The sequence below is a fragment of the Centruroides sculpturatus genome, unplaced genomic scaffold (assembly GCF_000671375.1).
Source record: "Centruroides sculpturatus isolate CEXI.00-Female unplaced genomic scaffold, Cexi_2.0 scaffold1335, whole genome shotgun sequence".
Classification (NCBI taxonomy): domain Eukaryota; kingdom Metazoa; phylum Arthropoda; class Arachnida; order Scorpiones; family Buthidae; genus Centruroides; species Centruroides sculpturatus.
Window position 1 is genome coordinate 21757 of NW_019385503.1, and position 17288 is coordinate 39044.

Consider the following 17288-nt stretch of genomic DNA (forward strand, 5'->3'; position numbering starts at 1 on the left):
TTTTTTTATTTTGTACAAACAAAATAAATATATTGAAAAATATAAAAATAATAAAAAATTATACTTCAGATGTTAATTTAGTATCAAAAACGTAAAATATTTGAGTAGCCCAAGACATAGCCAAAGATTGAAGCGCCACAGCACTGGCGAAAATTTAAATTTGCCGACTGGAATTCTTTTGGATGATTGATGTTTCGGATGATTGACTTTCGGAAAATCAACGCTCTACTGTATTTTTATTCTCAAATATATCAATTTCACTTCTAACTGGATACAAATGTAATTTCAATTTAATTGAAATTAGTTATAGTTGTAGTTGATATTCAGTTAGATACACGACTCTTCATTATTTTCAATGTAAATATTTTTACATTAAAATAAAAAACTTGAAACATGAAAATATTATACATTTGTGCAGAAGAAGGATATGTTATGTGTAGAATAATTTTGCTATTTTTTATGATGAATAGAGATACTGTGAAACTTTTTGGAAAGTAGTAATTTAATGGCTATACAGTCAAACTTTGATACAGTGCTTTTTTAAATAGCACTGCCTTGTAAATTGCCAATGAATGCATTTGAACAGATCTTATTCATAAAGACGTTGTCCATTAATTGCATATATAGTTGAAGAGAGTTATGAAAGGTACAGTACATCATTGTACACAATGGGGAGGGAGGGAATTAGGGCATTGTTTACTTGAACTTTTTTTAATGGTATTAGTAGGATTTAAACTTGTTCTTATAAGCTTTTTTATTAGTCATGTGAATAAATTGTCAGTTAGAAAATATTTGAGAACTTTTCTAAGTCATTTTTTTAATGTCTGGGGATTATTGAACTGTTGTACACATAATTAAATGGAAGGAGTTTGTAAAAAGTACATCATTGTACAAACAGGAAGGAAGAGTGTCAAAAGTGGCTCAAAAACTGTACATGTAATTAATAGATGCTCCAAATATTAAATAAAGAATCTTTTAGTATCTGTGAATTATTAAATGTATGATTTTGCATCACAAATGACATTGAAAATTATGTCATTTTCAGATGTTTAGCTTTAAACTTGTAAGCCTTATTACTATATATAATTCTTTCTATCTGAGGTAACTTGATTTAGTTTTGATTCCAAAGATGAGCAAATGGTGCCATTAATTGAGTTTTAACTATGTTTTATTCTAAAGAAAACAGTGATACATATATTCATCAAACAATTATGCTGAAATTTCAAAATTTGCATGACATTTTTAAGATTTTGTGGTTGTGTTTATAAATTTATTATTTTGCTGGAAATATTTTCACATATACAGTTTTTCAATTTCAAGCATTTGTCAATTATAAAATAATAAAAAAATTTCAAATACAATGACATTAAAATAGAAAATAGCAATTAATCTTCATTTTTAATTTTTTTTACTTGTTAATTTTAAATTATTTTATGATATAAGCTACGATATATTAAATTTGCTAAAATTGGTTCTAAGAATTCTGAAAACTGTAGAATTAAATTTGTTAATAAATAATATGATCTGAAAATATGTTAATGAAGAAATCAATTATTTTTATAATACAGTCAACCCCCGTATAAGATCATTGATTATTCCGTTTTATATGAATTCCATGTTGTACGAGTCACTTAGATTTTACAAATACGTGTACCAGGCTGTGAACGGCTCACGTATTTGTAAAATTTAAGTGACTTGTACAACATGGAATTCATATAAAACGGAATAATCAATGATCTTATATGGGGGTCGACTGTAAGTCAAATGATTGCTGAATTTTCGGTCTACTGCTATTATTAACGACTAAGTATTATGTGATTTGGTACTAGAGATAGGCATTAGGTGCTATTAAATTTAATAATTATAATTAAATTAATATACAGGGTGTTTTTTTAAACTGACGGTACTAAGGGACATCTGTAGAGCAATCTAACATTCATTCATTCATTCAATATCTTTTATTACGTATCAAAATTTGTACATATCCAGTTCTGCATGGCACTACCGGGAATAAAATACATGAAGTTTGAACGATGAGATGACAGTATGTTTTTATAGTGAATACAGAGTAATGTAAGATTGAGTAAGATTCAAGTACAATAATTACGATGAAACAATTCAATTCATATTGCAAGACGAAAGAGATGCACTGAGATTGCAAGTTATAAAGAAAAAAATATAACAAAACATGATTACAAACAAAATTAAAATAATATACAGGTTACGGTAAATTAATTAACAGTACAGCATCATATCATAGAATGACATCACTACGTCTATGGATATTAGACATAACATAAGTTACATTAGGATGTTTACAATTATGCATACGTATGATTAAGATTGAGATAATGTACAATAGTTAATACAATAAATACAATTAATTGCATGAGCATTGTTGTTTTTACAAGAGTAGAACGAGACAAAACGTTACAAGGACTAATATGCTGACATATGTACAATATATACAATAAGCCAAGGCGGAGGTGCTGGAATAGCACAGAGCTGCTTAAGAACTATTCACTGGTGGTGGTGGGAGCTATGAGCTCATAGGCGTGCATGAGGTTGAGGAAGGCTGCATACAGTTCCTTGTGCTTCAAGAGTTCTGTCTGTTGACATGGCCAGGAGATATCAAGGCTACGTGCCGTAAGTTTGATAGCAAGTCTTTCCTTAGCTAGACAGATGCAATTGTAGATGTAGTGGTCTGGGCCATCTGCCGTCTTGCAGATGGCAAGAGCAATCTAACAGCCGGACTGTTGCCAAATTTGGGAGAGTGACTAAGGATGACAATGGAAAGAGATTTCGCACAGAAAAAAAGTAGTACCCAAATTCGCCAGTAGGGGTGGATTTGGCGCTGCTATAGCTAAGAATTTGCATAACACACTGGTAACACCTCAAAATCCAAGTTCACAATGATGTGGTTGACAGCAGCACCACCTAATTTGAGCTTAAAAGACAAGGACAAAAGTTGAAGCACATTCCGGACTTCAGCAGAGTTCAACATGCACCTTTCGTTACCTCAGCATGCATTGCTTTTGAAACTTTATTATCTTAACCAATCGAGTGCACCAGGCACTCTTCGTGAGTTTAGAATCTGTAACAACCTGCGCAAAGATCCTCTATCAATTAATGCATTGAAAGACTTGATAAAGAAATTTGAAGAGACAGCATCCTTAGCAGTTCTGCCTGGTAGAGGGCAAAAACTAGTGTCTATACAGACAGTTTGTGATGTTGCGATTGCACTCATTGAAGGTTCTAACTTGCGGATCTAACCCATGTGACTTTTTTTTGTGGAGTTACTTAAAGTCCAAGGTCTATCTTGGTGGTGTCCCCAACTTGATGACCTCGAAGGACATCATTTCTCGAACTGTAATGAACATTCCTGCAGACATGTTACGTTCGGCCATAGAGAACACGGTGTTCAAGATGCAATGTGTTGTCCAGCAGGACTGTTGTCACATTGAAGGAGGGAGAAGATTATTTGCTGATTAATTAAACTTTCATTATTGCACTGAAACCTCTATCTGATTATTCATTTGTGTGTTCATTAATTGCAGTTAAGTTTTATGCAAATTTTTAGCTGTTTTGCTACAGCAGCACCAAATCCACCCCTATTAGCGAATTTGGGTATTACTTTTTTCTTTGCGGAGTCTCTTTCCCATGTCGTCCTTAGTCACTCTCCCAAATTTGGCAACAGTCCGGCTGTTAGATTGCTCTACAGATGTCTCTGAGTACCGTCAGTTTAAAAAAAACACCCTGTATATTAAATAATTTAGAATATTCTGAAAGAAAAGAATCTGCTCAGAGCAGGACTAGAATCTACAACTCACACTTACTGTGCAGATGTGCTGCCAGTTATGCTATCCAGACCACCATCTGATCCTCCATTCCCAGAAATATTTCAATTTGGATATAACCATCCTTAGTACTTTCTTCCATAATATTTTAAGTTATTTAATATATATTAATTATAATTATTAAATTTAATAAGAGATGGTGCCTAATGCATACCTCTAGTACCAAATTATGTAATATTTAATCATTAATATAAAGTAAAGTAGCCCAAAAAATATGGCAATTGTTTGGCTTAGTACAAAAATATCAGGTTTTTAGATGTTTATATATGTATACCAATTATTTTAAATTTTGTACTTTTGTCAGTTATTTTAAAAACATGTTTTATTTATTTTAGTTGGAAACATTTACAAAATTTGGATTACAGAAAATTTTTAATGCTTGGAAGAAAAAAGTACGTACTCGTAAGATTAATTCAAATTGTGCGTATTTAAAAAGAAATTTATTTATGTTAGATTCTGTAAGTAAAATTCTTTTACTTTTCAGTTTAATTATAACAGTAATTTACTGTATATTATGTTTATTTTATAGAATATTTCAAAATAATTACTTTATAATTTTGAATGATAAGTTTTGAAATTTTATGATAATACTTCTTGGATAATGAATTATTTTATTTTTATGGCTGTGAAGATTCAAATAAAATTATTAATCTTAATTGATATAAAATATTTTCTATAGATTTAATATTTCTTGAAATTTTAATTGTGTGCGCAATCCAGAATATAAACAGTTTACTTGTGTATGAACTGCTAGAAATTATCATCAAACTTTATTCCCAATCATATGCATTTTTTTTTTATGTATATATATAATACTCTTTCTGCCCTGTGGGCACTAAAGCTTAGTTCACACTGAATAACCCGTCAAACAAGTCATGTTTGACCGGTTATTTGCTCTGTTTTTCGCTTTCGCTAGCGAATCGCACTCAGTGTGAACTAAGCTTAAGAGGGCCTCTTATAACAGGCCCATTATGGGTTTGGCCAGGCCCACGAGGCGACCGGGTGGTGAGGGACAGGGCCCGACATATCTGAACGAATCGCCCCCCCCGAAAAATTCCTGGGGATTCCTTGACCCATTCGGATTCGATCCCGGGTCCCCCAGAGCAGTAGGCTGCCACTTTGACCGTTCGGCCATCTGGCCTACAATCATATGCATTCACGATCCAGTTTGTTCACACTGTTGTACTGACCAATTGTTTGGATTACTGATTGAGAACATTCTTTTAAATCTGTTATTCTAGAACAGTGATTCTAAAGCTTTGAAAGCAGATCCTTATATAAATGATATATTTTGGCAGGTTCCCCTAATAATTTAGGTATTAAAATGAATTATTTAGAATTATTTTTATTCTACATTTTTTAATATTATTATACTTTTATATATATATATATAAATGAAGATCTTTTTGTTTGTTTGTTTGCTATACATGTCTAGGCTGTTTGACCAATTACTACAAAACTCTACAGTTATGTTTGTAACTTCTAACTTAGATAATGTTGTACATCCCACCTCAAATTATCAACTTGATTTCTATAAATAAATTAATTTCTGTGTACATTTGATTGCTGGCTTTATATGTAGCACCATCTGTTGGAAAAAATTTAACAAAATAATTAACTAAATATAATTCTTACAAACAAGTAAAACGGCAAAGCCATTCTTGGGACGAGACTATCTCTTGGAGAGTCTAGCAACACATGCACAAATCTCACACTTGTGCCTGTTTGTAGAAACAGTCTCAGCATTTTGTATTTTATTTTGACCTGGTTCTCAGTCCCCTGACTACCTACAAGTCTGGTTTATTTTATGTATGCATGATTTGGGTAGCAAATACTCTGTGCCAAATTGCAACTCCTGACTTACCTCTAAGGTGTGCAGCCATTGACAGCAGTGCAATTATAGAGATGAGACATAGTCTCGTCAAACAGGATTGAATTTTAAAAAATATATAATATATTATATTAACTGAATTACTGCAATAATGATATAGAACAAAATACATGATCCATTACTCCATTACTGCGACAGATAGCACATTTGCTATGGAATTTAGTAGTGTTTTGCCCCTGTACATCATACTTTTCCTGTTAGTAGTAGGATCATGCCTGTTATGTATCTAACTTTGTTGAGTGAAAAATTTTTTAATTGAAATTACATGACCTGCAATGCAAAGCAGAAGTTTGTTTATGAATAATTTGTTATCACTACTAAGTGCTTATACAGATACTTGGCAATTCTGACATCAACTTTTATTTGGGAATTTTTATTTTTTATAAAAAAATTATAAATTAAGAATGTTTATTTTTTTAATAAAAGATATCTGTACAAATGAAGTTGATATATTACCACATTAACAATTATTATTACTCAGAAATTATTACAGATATAAATGATTTATTAAAGTTATTAAATTGACTTTATAAAATACAAACATTTATGCCAATGATTTTTATATAATGTATGATTTTTATTTTTTATTATCAATGTGTCTTTCTTTTATTTTTATGTATATCTTATATTTTTTGTTAATTTTAAATGTATTTTATTGTAATGTTGGGTAATTTTGTTATATGGGATGGAAATCTATTGTCTATAGACAGCTCTGATTAAATAAATAAATAAAAATTATATTATTTTTAAAATTTTAAAGTTACTTTAATCAAATATTCAATACAACATTAGAATAGTGTATGATTTCAATTATCTAAATGTCAGTTTTGTTAACAATATTAAAATCAAACAAATTTTAATTACATTTAATTAATTTTTTTAGTCTCTATGTCCAACTCTTTTATCAGCATACAGTTGCTGTTTTGACTTCAGTCAGAAACAATTATTTAATATTGATAAAAAGACAACTTATTCTCTTCAGAAATTTGAGAAATTAGCCTTAGAAAACATAGAACAAGTAAGAGATATTTTAAAATGTTTTAATTTCTTTTATATAATATAGCAAATAAATTATAGTTATTTCATTATTGTATTTTGTTTACATATAATGTTTGCAATTTTCAAATTTTATCATTTTTGTAATTTAATTTTATTTAAAATAAAATATTTATATATCTGAAGTTTTATTATATAGTTTATCAAAAATAAACACTGCAAAAACCTAACAAACCAGTGAGAAAATTATACACAAAGTACAAATGTTTTCACCCATGTTAAATGAGCATTGCCAGGCAACAAACTGCTGGGAAGATACAGGGGATTGCCGAACACATGTGTAGAGGAAGGGGTGTATGATGTAAGAAGAGAGGAGGGTTTATATTTCATACAAAGACTTCTAGGCAATGGGGTTTATCTAACACAAATATGGACTTTATGTATTAATTCATTAATTAATCAGTTTATCACAAATGTAAATTTCTCTCTTCAAAAGTTACATAAAAGTTTAATTAAACAAATGAATGAAAATTAAGAGTCAAGGAATTTTAGTTAGCAAATGATTTTAAAAAAATGTGAATTATTATTCATTTGTTACAAAATTACATTGGCAATGCCATAATGCAATGATAGTCATCCCCAAAATAATGTTAAATAGTAAGCTTAATAATCATTTTAATTGTCTAACATTAATTGAATATTTAAATTGTACATGTATTAATGTTAATTTGTCAGCTTTTAAGTGCATTTAGTAAACATTTCTCATTAATTTAATTAGCTTCCTTAGAACTGATTTTAAACTGTGCTTTCTTAATTGTTTGTCATATTTTACTCATCTGTTCATAATGTCATTGTCCTTGCTGTTGATATTTATATAAATTTTCAAATGATATTATATTAACTCTATTGCTAGATAGTCATGGGCGTAGTGAGGGGGGGAGCCTGGGTGGGCACGGCCCCTCTCAGGGAACCTGGTGCCCTCCCCAGGAAATCACAGCCGAAAAAGTGTTGAGTCGATTTGTAAAAACCTAAAGCTAAAATAAAAGTTTTGAATACTAAAAAAAGGTGAACGGCTTGCTCGGTGCCCAATAATGAACAATAATTTGAAATAATTCAATTTTGTGTCAGGTTGGCCTCCACTAGGCCCCCATAACAAAACTCTGGCTACGCCCATGTAGATAGTCATTTTACAACAAAATTTATAGTACCTATTTCAGCATGATATTAATTTTCACAATAATTTAAGCTTCATTTAAACTCCTAAAATTTTAAAATATTTGATAAGTAAATTTTAAAATTGATTTTAATCCATTTATACTTCTTGACTAAATGTCTTTTTTCAATAAATAATAACAAAATTGGTATTTATACTATGAGAAGGCTCTGATTTATCTGTTTTTATTACATAAAATATAATTTTTTTCTTTATTTTGTAATGAATATTTTTTTTAATAGTAAAAACTATGAGCTTTCTGTAAATAATTACAATAATTGTATAAATTATTATGTAATGAAATAAACTGTATTTTATAAGTGATATATTTATACAAATCCAGTTTTTGAGATAGATTGAATATGGCTATGTTGGCCAAGTCCTATTGTAAATCTGTTCTAAAACTTTGCAGAACATTGGTTAAATTAAGCTTTCTTTGTAAATCCAGGGATTTGAAATCACGTAATCAGTTCGAACTTTTAAAAATTAATAAATAATAATGATCAATTCATAGAAGATAGAATAATCACTGCATAATCCAACTAATAATCAAAAATTATAGAAAAAATACTGTAAAACTGCAATCTAATGACTAATTCAGGTGAGGAGGTGTTTGTTATATAATAAAGTAGGTTCTCCAAAATGCATGGGTTAAAAAATTGACAAATTAGTCACTTTATTTGTTTTTACTTATATAGATATGTTTAAGTAATTAAAATTAAGAATGTATGAGAAGTTTAATTTTACTGAAAAGTTTTCTCTGTATTATTGCTTCTGTATTTATTGTAGTTCTGAGACTGTAGTAAACAAGTATATAATTTAAACGAAAATAAACAAACAAGCATTTTTTGGAAAATACACTTTAATTGTATTTAACCAAACAAATAAATAATATTCTTAAAAAAAGAAAACAAAATTTACATTTGACAGAAACACAAAAAATATTTCCTATTTATTTTTCTTCAGATGATGATATATCAAGATACTCTCATTATGACTTGAAGTTAAGAACAGTGACTCATGAATTCAAAAAAAATAACATGTTAATTTAATTACATATAAAATATATTTTAAAATTAACAGGGCATTTATTTTTCCATATGACATACAGCCCAAAAATTTTGTTTGTTAAATCTAAAGTCCCTTAAATTGAGATTTTTACTGTATTAATAAATCTGTATTTTTAGATTACTGAAAAAGCCAAAGATTTTACAAACAGTCTGAAGAAAATTATTTATGAAATTTGTTGTTCTATATTATGGCAAAAAGGCTTTGTTTCTGATTTTTTTAAAAAAGAAATAAAATTGGCACTGCCAGGTATGTATTCTAAAATATTTTATATAAATTATTTAGCAATATATATTGTTAGTTGATAAAAAGTATGAAATTAATAACAGTTTTCATTTGAATTTTTGAAATAATTTTTAACTTTGTGGCTGTATGCCATATTGTCTGCTTTTGTCTTTTTGTTATTCTTACATTTTTCCCTGTTCTTTGTTCTTTCCAACTTTGAGAAGTTTCTAATCTCCTTAATTCTTTTTTCTTGGAGGTGAGGGTCACTCACTTCCTGGAATCACCAGCATTATAAATATGAGATTACCTGAGGGCATACAAGGCTAAGGAAGTCACCTTTGAGCTAGTGCTCAAAGAGAAAGGATGACAAAAGAAGAGAGATGTTACAGTGTCTGGTGCCCTAGTAGACAGGTGAAATCATAACTTTGAGCAGGAACCGTGAAATATTCATGCTGAAGTTAATGTGTTAGAGTCAGTATTCAATTTGACCAGTTGCAATTTTCAATTGAGTGATTGACAATTTGGACCCAAGGAAAAGAAGACAGAAGTGCATATAGTCTGTAAGAAGTTTCCACATAGCTTCTCACAACAATAGAAAGACATTTATTTACAGTCTAGAACACACAATATAATATACAATTTACAATTGCTACTTTGTTATATTAAATACATTGAATGAATAATTATTTGTTTCAGATATCTTATATGCACTCATTGACAAATAAGTTATGCACCAAGAAGGAAGCATTAGAATTGAATGAAACTTTATTATTATGAATGTAATTGTAATGGTAATAAGTGATTACAATATCATACCAAAGGTTTTCCTGTAGAACAACAGCACAGTTTTTAAAGAAACATTTAGTACTTTGTAGGACCTCCTCTTTTCTGGATGCATGTCGCAATGTGGTTGGACATGGAAGCATATTGGCATATATACTATTCTGTAACAGATTTGCCTACAGATATTGCAAATGTCACTACAGATCTCACACATGATCAAAGCTGGCATCCCATCTGTCCCACAAATGCTCAATGGGTGACAAATTTGGACATTGAGCAGGCCAAGGAAGTGTGACAATGTGATGTAGACATTCCTGGGAAACCTTAAGTATCTGTGGCTGATCATTATTTTGCTAGAAAATCGGTGCAGCTCTGCCATAAAAGATAACATAAAAAGGTACAGAATTTCCTGAATTCACTGTGTTGTCAATAAATTTTTCACACTACTACTACGTTGATTGACTGTTGTATGAAATAGATTCCCAGATAACAGTAGTGGAAGCAATCTGCCACTCAAAAGGCAAATTGAAGCACTCACCAGTGGTCTTCTATTCTCTAATAGGTAGTTGACCATGTCCAAAAAAAACTGGATTTTGTCACTAAAAGACAATATGCTGCCAGTCCATAGCAGTTCATGTTTCTCTGTTGTGGTACTACTGCAAACAAAGACAATGATGCTGGGGTGCTAATAGCAACATCAATAGCAGTTCCCTTGCATGCAAATTTGCCTCTTCTAGTTTCCTGCCATAATGTAGAAAGATAGCTTTGTAGTTATATGCTTTCACCTATCTGTGGAATAAAAGGGAATAAAAGATGTCATTGCAGCTGTTTATGTTTGTCTCACAATCAGAGATTTTCTGTATGGAGCATCTGAAATCTGCCATGTATGTGTGTATTCACATATCTACTGGCCGAAACCCATCTCACAGTTGAATCAGAATGGTCCAGAAGATGGAAAATTTGAATTAAAAAGTCATTTTGTTTCTTTCAATCTGATGATGTGTCCTTTGTCAAACTCCATCAGTTATGTGTAATTTCTATGACAACATTACACAAGCATGTCTGGTGATCACAGACCTCCAAAACAACAGTTAAATTGAAACCTATGAATACAGTGAGCCTCTGCAAGCCTTTTTTTATAGACACTGGGTTAGTGATTTTAAGACACTTTGATGGCATTACCTTATGGGCAATTAAACCACAACTATAATCATTACATAAGTTAATTGTCTGTTTACTGTAAATCTTGGCATGTAGTTATTTGTCTGAGAAATAACTATTGATATATGCCAAGATTTACAGTAAACAGACAATTCTATCTGCATGTATAACTTTCTCAATGATCATATTGTCCAAAATGTTACCTTCATAACATTATCAATTGATATCAAGAATTAAATCTGTTAATTTAAATCTGTTAAATTCAAATATCTAAAAAAATTTTTAGATATTTGTTGAGCTGCAATTTGAAAAAGTTGTAGATTTATAAATTACCACTGTTGTTTATCAGTCCATTTGTTTGTCTGTCTTTCTTTAATTTCAAGAACAGAATTAGATAGATGAAATTTGAGACCAAATATGGAAATGTTGGAATCATTATTTATACAAGCTAAAAATTTGGAGGCAGGAGGCCTTGATTAACTATATATGAACTTCTGATGCAAACTGGAAGTTGTGTTATTTCAATTCAAAATTTTTTTCTAAAAGAAGTTAATAAATGATTGGCATGACTCTATTGCTAAAGGAAAAGTATGATGTACAGGGACAAGACACTATTAATTTGAGGTGAAGAGCATATATTTTAAATGAAATAAAATAAATTAAAACTATGATTAAAAATTGCAGCCCAGCATTGTGACGATGTCACAATAAATAATCATTTGTTATCTATGTTTTTAAATATAGCGTGCAATGCCATAATGTTGTAAATGCCAAAAAAGAAACTTTTCAGGAGAGGTAAAAAACATTTTTTCTAATGAATGAATTTATTTCAATTTTACAATAAAATGGTAAAAAACTCACTAGGTTACAAATTCTCTGGAATATCAAAATGATGTAAATATAAGGCACAAAGTTTTACATGCCAAAAGTCACATGACTTGCACTCTGTCACTTTAAATGTTATATTTTCACATAAATTCAACATACAGCCACTTACACTGCCAATATTGCCACAAGATTCTTTTGTGGCAGAAAACATTGCATTTAGAATTTAATTCTTCAATAAAATGTATTTAGAAAAAAATGGCATTTACATTATGGCATTACATGCTTCAATTATCAATAATAAAGACAAAATTGTTTACTTTAAATCTGTTAAATCTTATTGACAGTTTTCAATTTAATGTAAGGATTCAGATAAAGATTTATCATCTGATTTATGTGTGATAAACTTTTAAGAAACATTATACGTCAGTAAGGTTTTATAGAAACTAACTTCTACTACATGTTCTTATAATTTATATACAGTTTATATATGTAATTAAATACAAATATATATTTTCTTGTTACTTCTGAATGCTAATTTTTGATAGACATACCAACTTATTAAGTAGAGGAGAAGGTGGTATTATGGAACCCCATTTTCATTATAATGAATTGTAAACAAGGTATCATAACTACACCCACATTTTTTGTGCAAAACGTACTGGTAACTAAGATAACTACTTCCAACACTTTAACACCTCGTTGAATAATAACGATCCACGGAAAAAGCCTTTTTTACGAGGGTTATTTTCACAATTAAGTTCCACAAGTACTTTCGATCTCCACCGAGGTCTGCTTCAGGTGGTGACTGTCGACCCGACCGTTGTAACGATGTTGCCAACGAAGTAGATAAATAAACGTGCGCGTCGGGTTTCACCCCTCCGACCGCCATTGCTCGAACTCCTCGAATAAATACTTCCACGCCTGTGCAAGTGTTTCCCCGTCCTTGTAGTTGATGCAGTTGCCCCCCCTGCTAGCTTTGTGAATCTCCCAGGCCTCCGGGTGACGGATGTGATCCGCGCGGAACACGTGTCTGATAACTTTGGTGTTCCGGAAGTCCGCCCTTATTTCAGGGTCGGTGACATAGGTGGATAAGGCAGTGGTGTGTCTTTTATGCTTAATATCAGCTTGGTGTTCGCGTATTCGTTTCTGTGTTGATCGGATGGTGGAGCCGATGTAAACTAAGTCTCTATTGAACCTGTCGTCCCGTATGGGAATGGAGTAAACACCTGGGGCCCTGGTGAGATCGATTGCGTCCTTCGCGTTGCGCAGCAAGTCGTAAAGCGTGCCGGTTCTTAAGTACGCGATTTTGGTGCGGCTGTTGCTAGCGATCTCCCTATATAGGGGGTCTAAATGCCGGTTGAAGCGGACGACCGCGCGTTTCGCGTTCCCATCCGGTTGTCGGTTGTCGTCCGGCGATGGTAGGGGGCTGTCCCTGCGGCTAGGGGGGCGGCGAGCGTATGCGCGTGCTAAACCGCGGACCAAGGCTTTGTTATAACCATGTTCCACGGCAATTTTTTCTATGCGTCGGATCTCCGACCATGCGTCGCGCACATGTGTGTGGTGCGTGAAAGCCCGTTTGGTAAGGGCTCGGAAAGCCGCCATTTTGTAAACAAAGGGGTCAGAAGAGCACGCGGGAATGAACAGCGGGAGTTGGTCAGGTTTATGGTAGACGCTCGTTTCTATCTTGCCCCCCCTGAGACGGATGTTAACATCAAGAAAATGAGCACTCGAGTTGCTAACCTGTTCTAAGCCGAGGGTGAGGCCATATGCATTGTCGTTCATACACGACAAAAAATCGTCCAGATTGGGAGTGGTTTTCCACAGTATAAAGATGTCGTCCACGTATCTTTGGTATAGACTGATGTTTGGTAAGAATTTGGGCAACACTTTCTCCTCCAATTGTCTCACCACCAGCTCGCAAAGGTCCCCCGAAAGCGGGCTGCCCATGGGGACACCTCTTCTTTGTAAATAAGTAGCCCCGTTAAACTGGAAGACCGAGGTGTAGCACATAAGATGCGCCAGCTCCAATATCTGCTCACGGTGCCGGAGGCAAACAGTTAACGGGGCTACTTATTTACAAAGAAGAGGTGTCCCCATGGGCAGCCCGCTTTCGGGGGACCTTTGCGAGCTGGTGGTGAGACAATTGGAGGAGAAAGTGTTGCCCAAATTCTTACCAAACATCAGTCTATACCAATGATACGTGGACGACATCTTTATACTGTGGAAAACCACTCCCAATCTGGACGATTTTTTGTCGTGTATGAACGACAATGCATATGGCCTCACCCTCGGCTTAGAAATAGAGACTTAGTTTACATCGGCTCCACCATCCGATCAACACAGAAACGAATACGCGAACACCAAGCTGATATTAAGCATAAAAGACACACCACTGCCTTATCCACCTATGTCACCGACCCTGAAATAAGGGCGGACTTCCGGAACACCAAAGTTATCAGACACGTGTTCCGCGCGGATCACATCCGTCACCCGGAGGCCTGGGAGATTCACAAAGCTAGCAGGGGGGGGCAACTGCATCAACTACAAGGACGGGGAAACACTTGCACAGGCGTGGAAGTATTTATTCGAGGAGTTCGAGCAATGGCGGTCGGAGGGGTGAAACCCGACGCGCACGTTTATTTATCTACTTCGTTGGCAACATCGTTACAACGGTTGGGTCGACAGTCACCACCTGAAGCAGACCTCGGTGGAGGTCGAAAGTACTTGTGGAACTTAATAGTGAAAATAACCCTCGTAAAAAAGGCTTTTTCCGTGGATCGTACTGGTAACTATTAAAGTAAATGTTCCTAATTGGATTTTTCTCTAGTGTAACTATAAATATGGTTTTTGAAGGTTTCTGTACAAAAAGTCAGAAAGTAGGCTTAGGGAAAACCAGGTGGTAATATGGAACCTTAGTGTATGTTTTCAAAAATGCTTTAATATATCCAAAAACAAATAGGAAAGTACAAAGAATGTTAAATAATTACAAAATTATTTATTCCAATGTATTTTATCGCAAAAATGATTTAATAATAATAATAATAATAATAAAGAAATGTACAAAGAAGAAGCTAATCATTTTCAAAAATTACAAATATAATGCTCCTATAGTGCTAGGTATCTATTTTTACTTTTCTCACTTTCCTTCTATTTTTTCATTCATCTACCACATACTTTTACAAAAGTTAGACTGGTTCCATATTAAAAGCACCAATTGGGTCCGTATTTCACGCGTCACCATCTTGAATTAACTTATGTCTGTCAAGACCAAGTTTTAAAAAACGTGAACATCACACAGATTAATATGTACCCCTAAGTCTCTGGAACGGAATACATGCACCGGTAAACCTACAACTACAGAATTTATATTTTAGAAATAATTAAATTCACTTACCATTCAAAACTTTCAAATTTTGAAAAACACAAATATGCTAATTCACTACGGACAACCGTTTAACTGAAGTGAAATGGGTTTTCCCCTTGCTATGGATGTCTGCCTAGTGCAGTTCAGCCACAATTCACTACAGTTTGCCATTACAGTGGTACCTCAGGATACGAAATTAATTTGTTCTGAAACTGAGATCGTATCATGAAAATGTCGTAAGGTGAATAATTTTTCCCCATACGATTACATGTAAAACCAAATAATTCGTTCCAACACGAAAAACACACTCAAATTAAAGCTAAGTTGTACATTGAAAAAAAATAACTTTAGTAAGGAAAACACTGAAAAATGCATTTTGTAATTGTAAATGTATAAATAACCATAATAGTATAATAATTAATAAAAAAAATGTAGTTATATTTGCACTTTACCTTTGAGGATAGATGTCGATGGAGGTGTAAACTGGTGGCGGAAGAGAGGGAGAAGGAAAATGATACTAAAACTTAACTTACATAACATAATGTAACAATATCTTAAAAATAATTTAACACTAATTTTTTAACTTTTCCGTTATATGTATATTTTAAAATCTTTTATTCACTGCTTTTTGCCGCCTTTCATTCACTTCCACTAGCACTTTCACTGGATACAGGTCGCTTGGTAAAATATCTATCCAAACAGGTTTGGCTTTGTCTACTTTTTAAAATGTTTCTAAAATGACTTAGGCAAATGTCATTATTCTTAGCAGCAATACGGCCAGTGTGAACCTTTTTGGGATGTTTCTTTTCAATAAAATCAGTCACTTTCTGATAATACCTCAAGATTTCTTTTATCGAGCGAGATCCTTCCACGACGAAGCAAACACGCGGACTGAGACCAATGAACAGAAGTGAATAAAAAAATGGCGCTGCGTACTAATGTAACGTCGTATGGTGAGTTTTTGTTCGTACCGTGGAGCAAAATTATGTTCGAATTTCATGTCGTATCCTGAAAATTTCATATGCTGGAGCGTTCGTATCCTGAGGTACCACTGTATTATCAGTTTGAAATGGAGGGGTTCCATAATACTACTGTGGCGGTACGCCATGTTTTTGTAAATAGGGGTAGATATAAGTTTTATTTCTCCTAAATTCCTTTGTCTTTAACGTTTTTCTAGAACTTTCTAACCTATTCTTTTTCTATGGGTGGGGGACCTTTGTCCAAGGACAAAGGGAGAAGACAAAGGGGACATTAAGAAGCCCTGAGGCCATCAGGAAAACGAACAAGACACTTTTGGGGTCAGCGTCCGAGGTGTGCAGACGTAGGAAAGAGCAGGCTAGAGGTTTGTCGCCTAGTGGGACAAAGAAAAAGAGAAGGCTTGGAAGTGGTCTGCGAACGGATGAAAATTGGAAGGACACCCAGATTAAGACTTCAAAAAAACGCTCTTGAATTCTCAAGAGACGGAAATGAGAGGAAGAAAATTGATTCAAGTACCGATATAGAGAAGATCGGAGACTCCCAAGTTTACCCGGGTACCCCCACAAAATCTGTCCTTTATACTTATCTCTTCTCTTCATATCTCTTAATTTCTTCACCCTTCTTCCTTAGCATATAAGCTAGATTAAGGTAGATTTAAGTTAGTTGTAGTATCTCAAACCATAATTTTTTTTATTGTCGCGAGCACGTGTCCTCTGCTTGTGAAAACATAGAATTTTGTCGGACGGATTTGAACTTGTGCGCGTACTATAGTTTGGGATCAAGTGTGTTCAGTGTAAACGAACCAGGTGTACGAAGGACCACGTAACTGTAGTTAAATGAAAATCCTGTTTAATTAATAGTTACTTCTTTGTCATCTTTTTTTTTTGTCCTCCACACCACCACACCACCTTCTCCCTATATTAT

General features: G+C 33.1%; 1 protein-coding gene across 1 annotated transcript in view; it reads left to right on the forward strand.

Moving 5' to 3' along the window:
- LOC111639620 (dynein heavy chain 6, axonemal-like) overlaps positions 1-17288 on the forward strand; it is a 37647-nt gene that overhangs the window by 7770 nt on the left and 12589 nt on the right. Inside the window, exons 4-6 of the mRNA XM_023385517.1 lie at positions 4193-4315; positions 6632-6766; positions 9145-9274. Coding sequence (XP_023241285.1) covers positions 4193-4315; positions 6632-6766; positions 9145-9274 — 388 coding nt within the window. The remainder of the gene's footprint in view (positions 1-4192; positions 4316-6631; positions 6767-9144; positions 9275-17288) is intronic.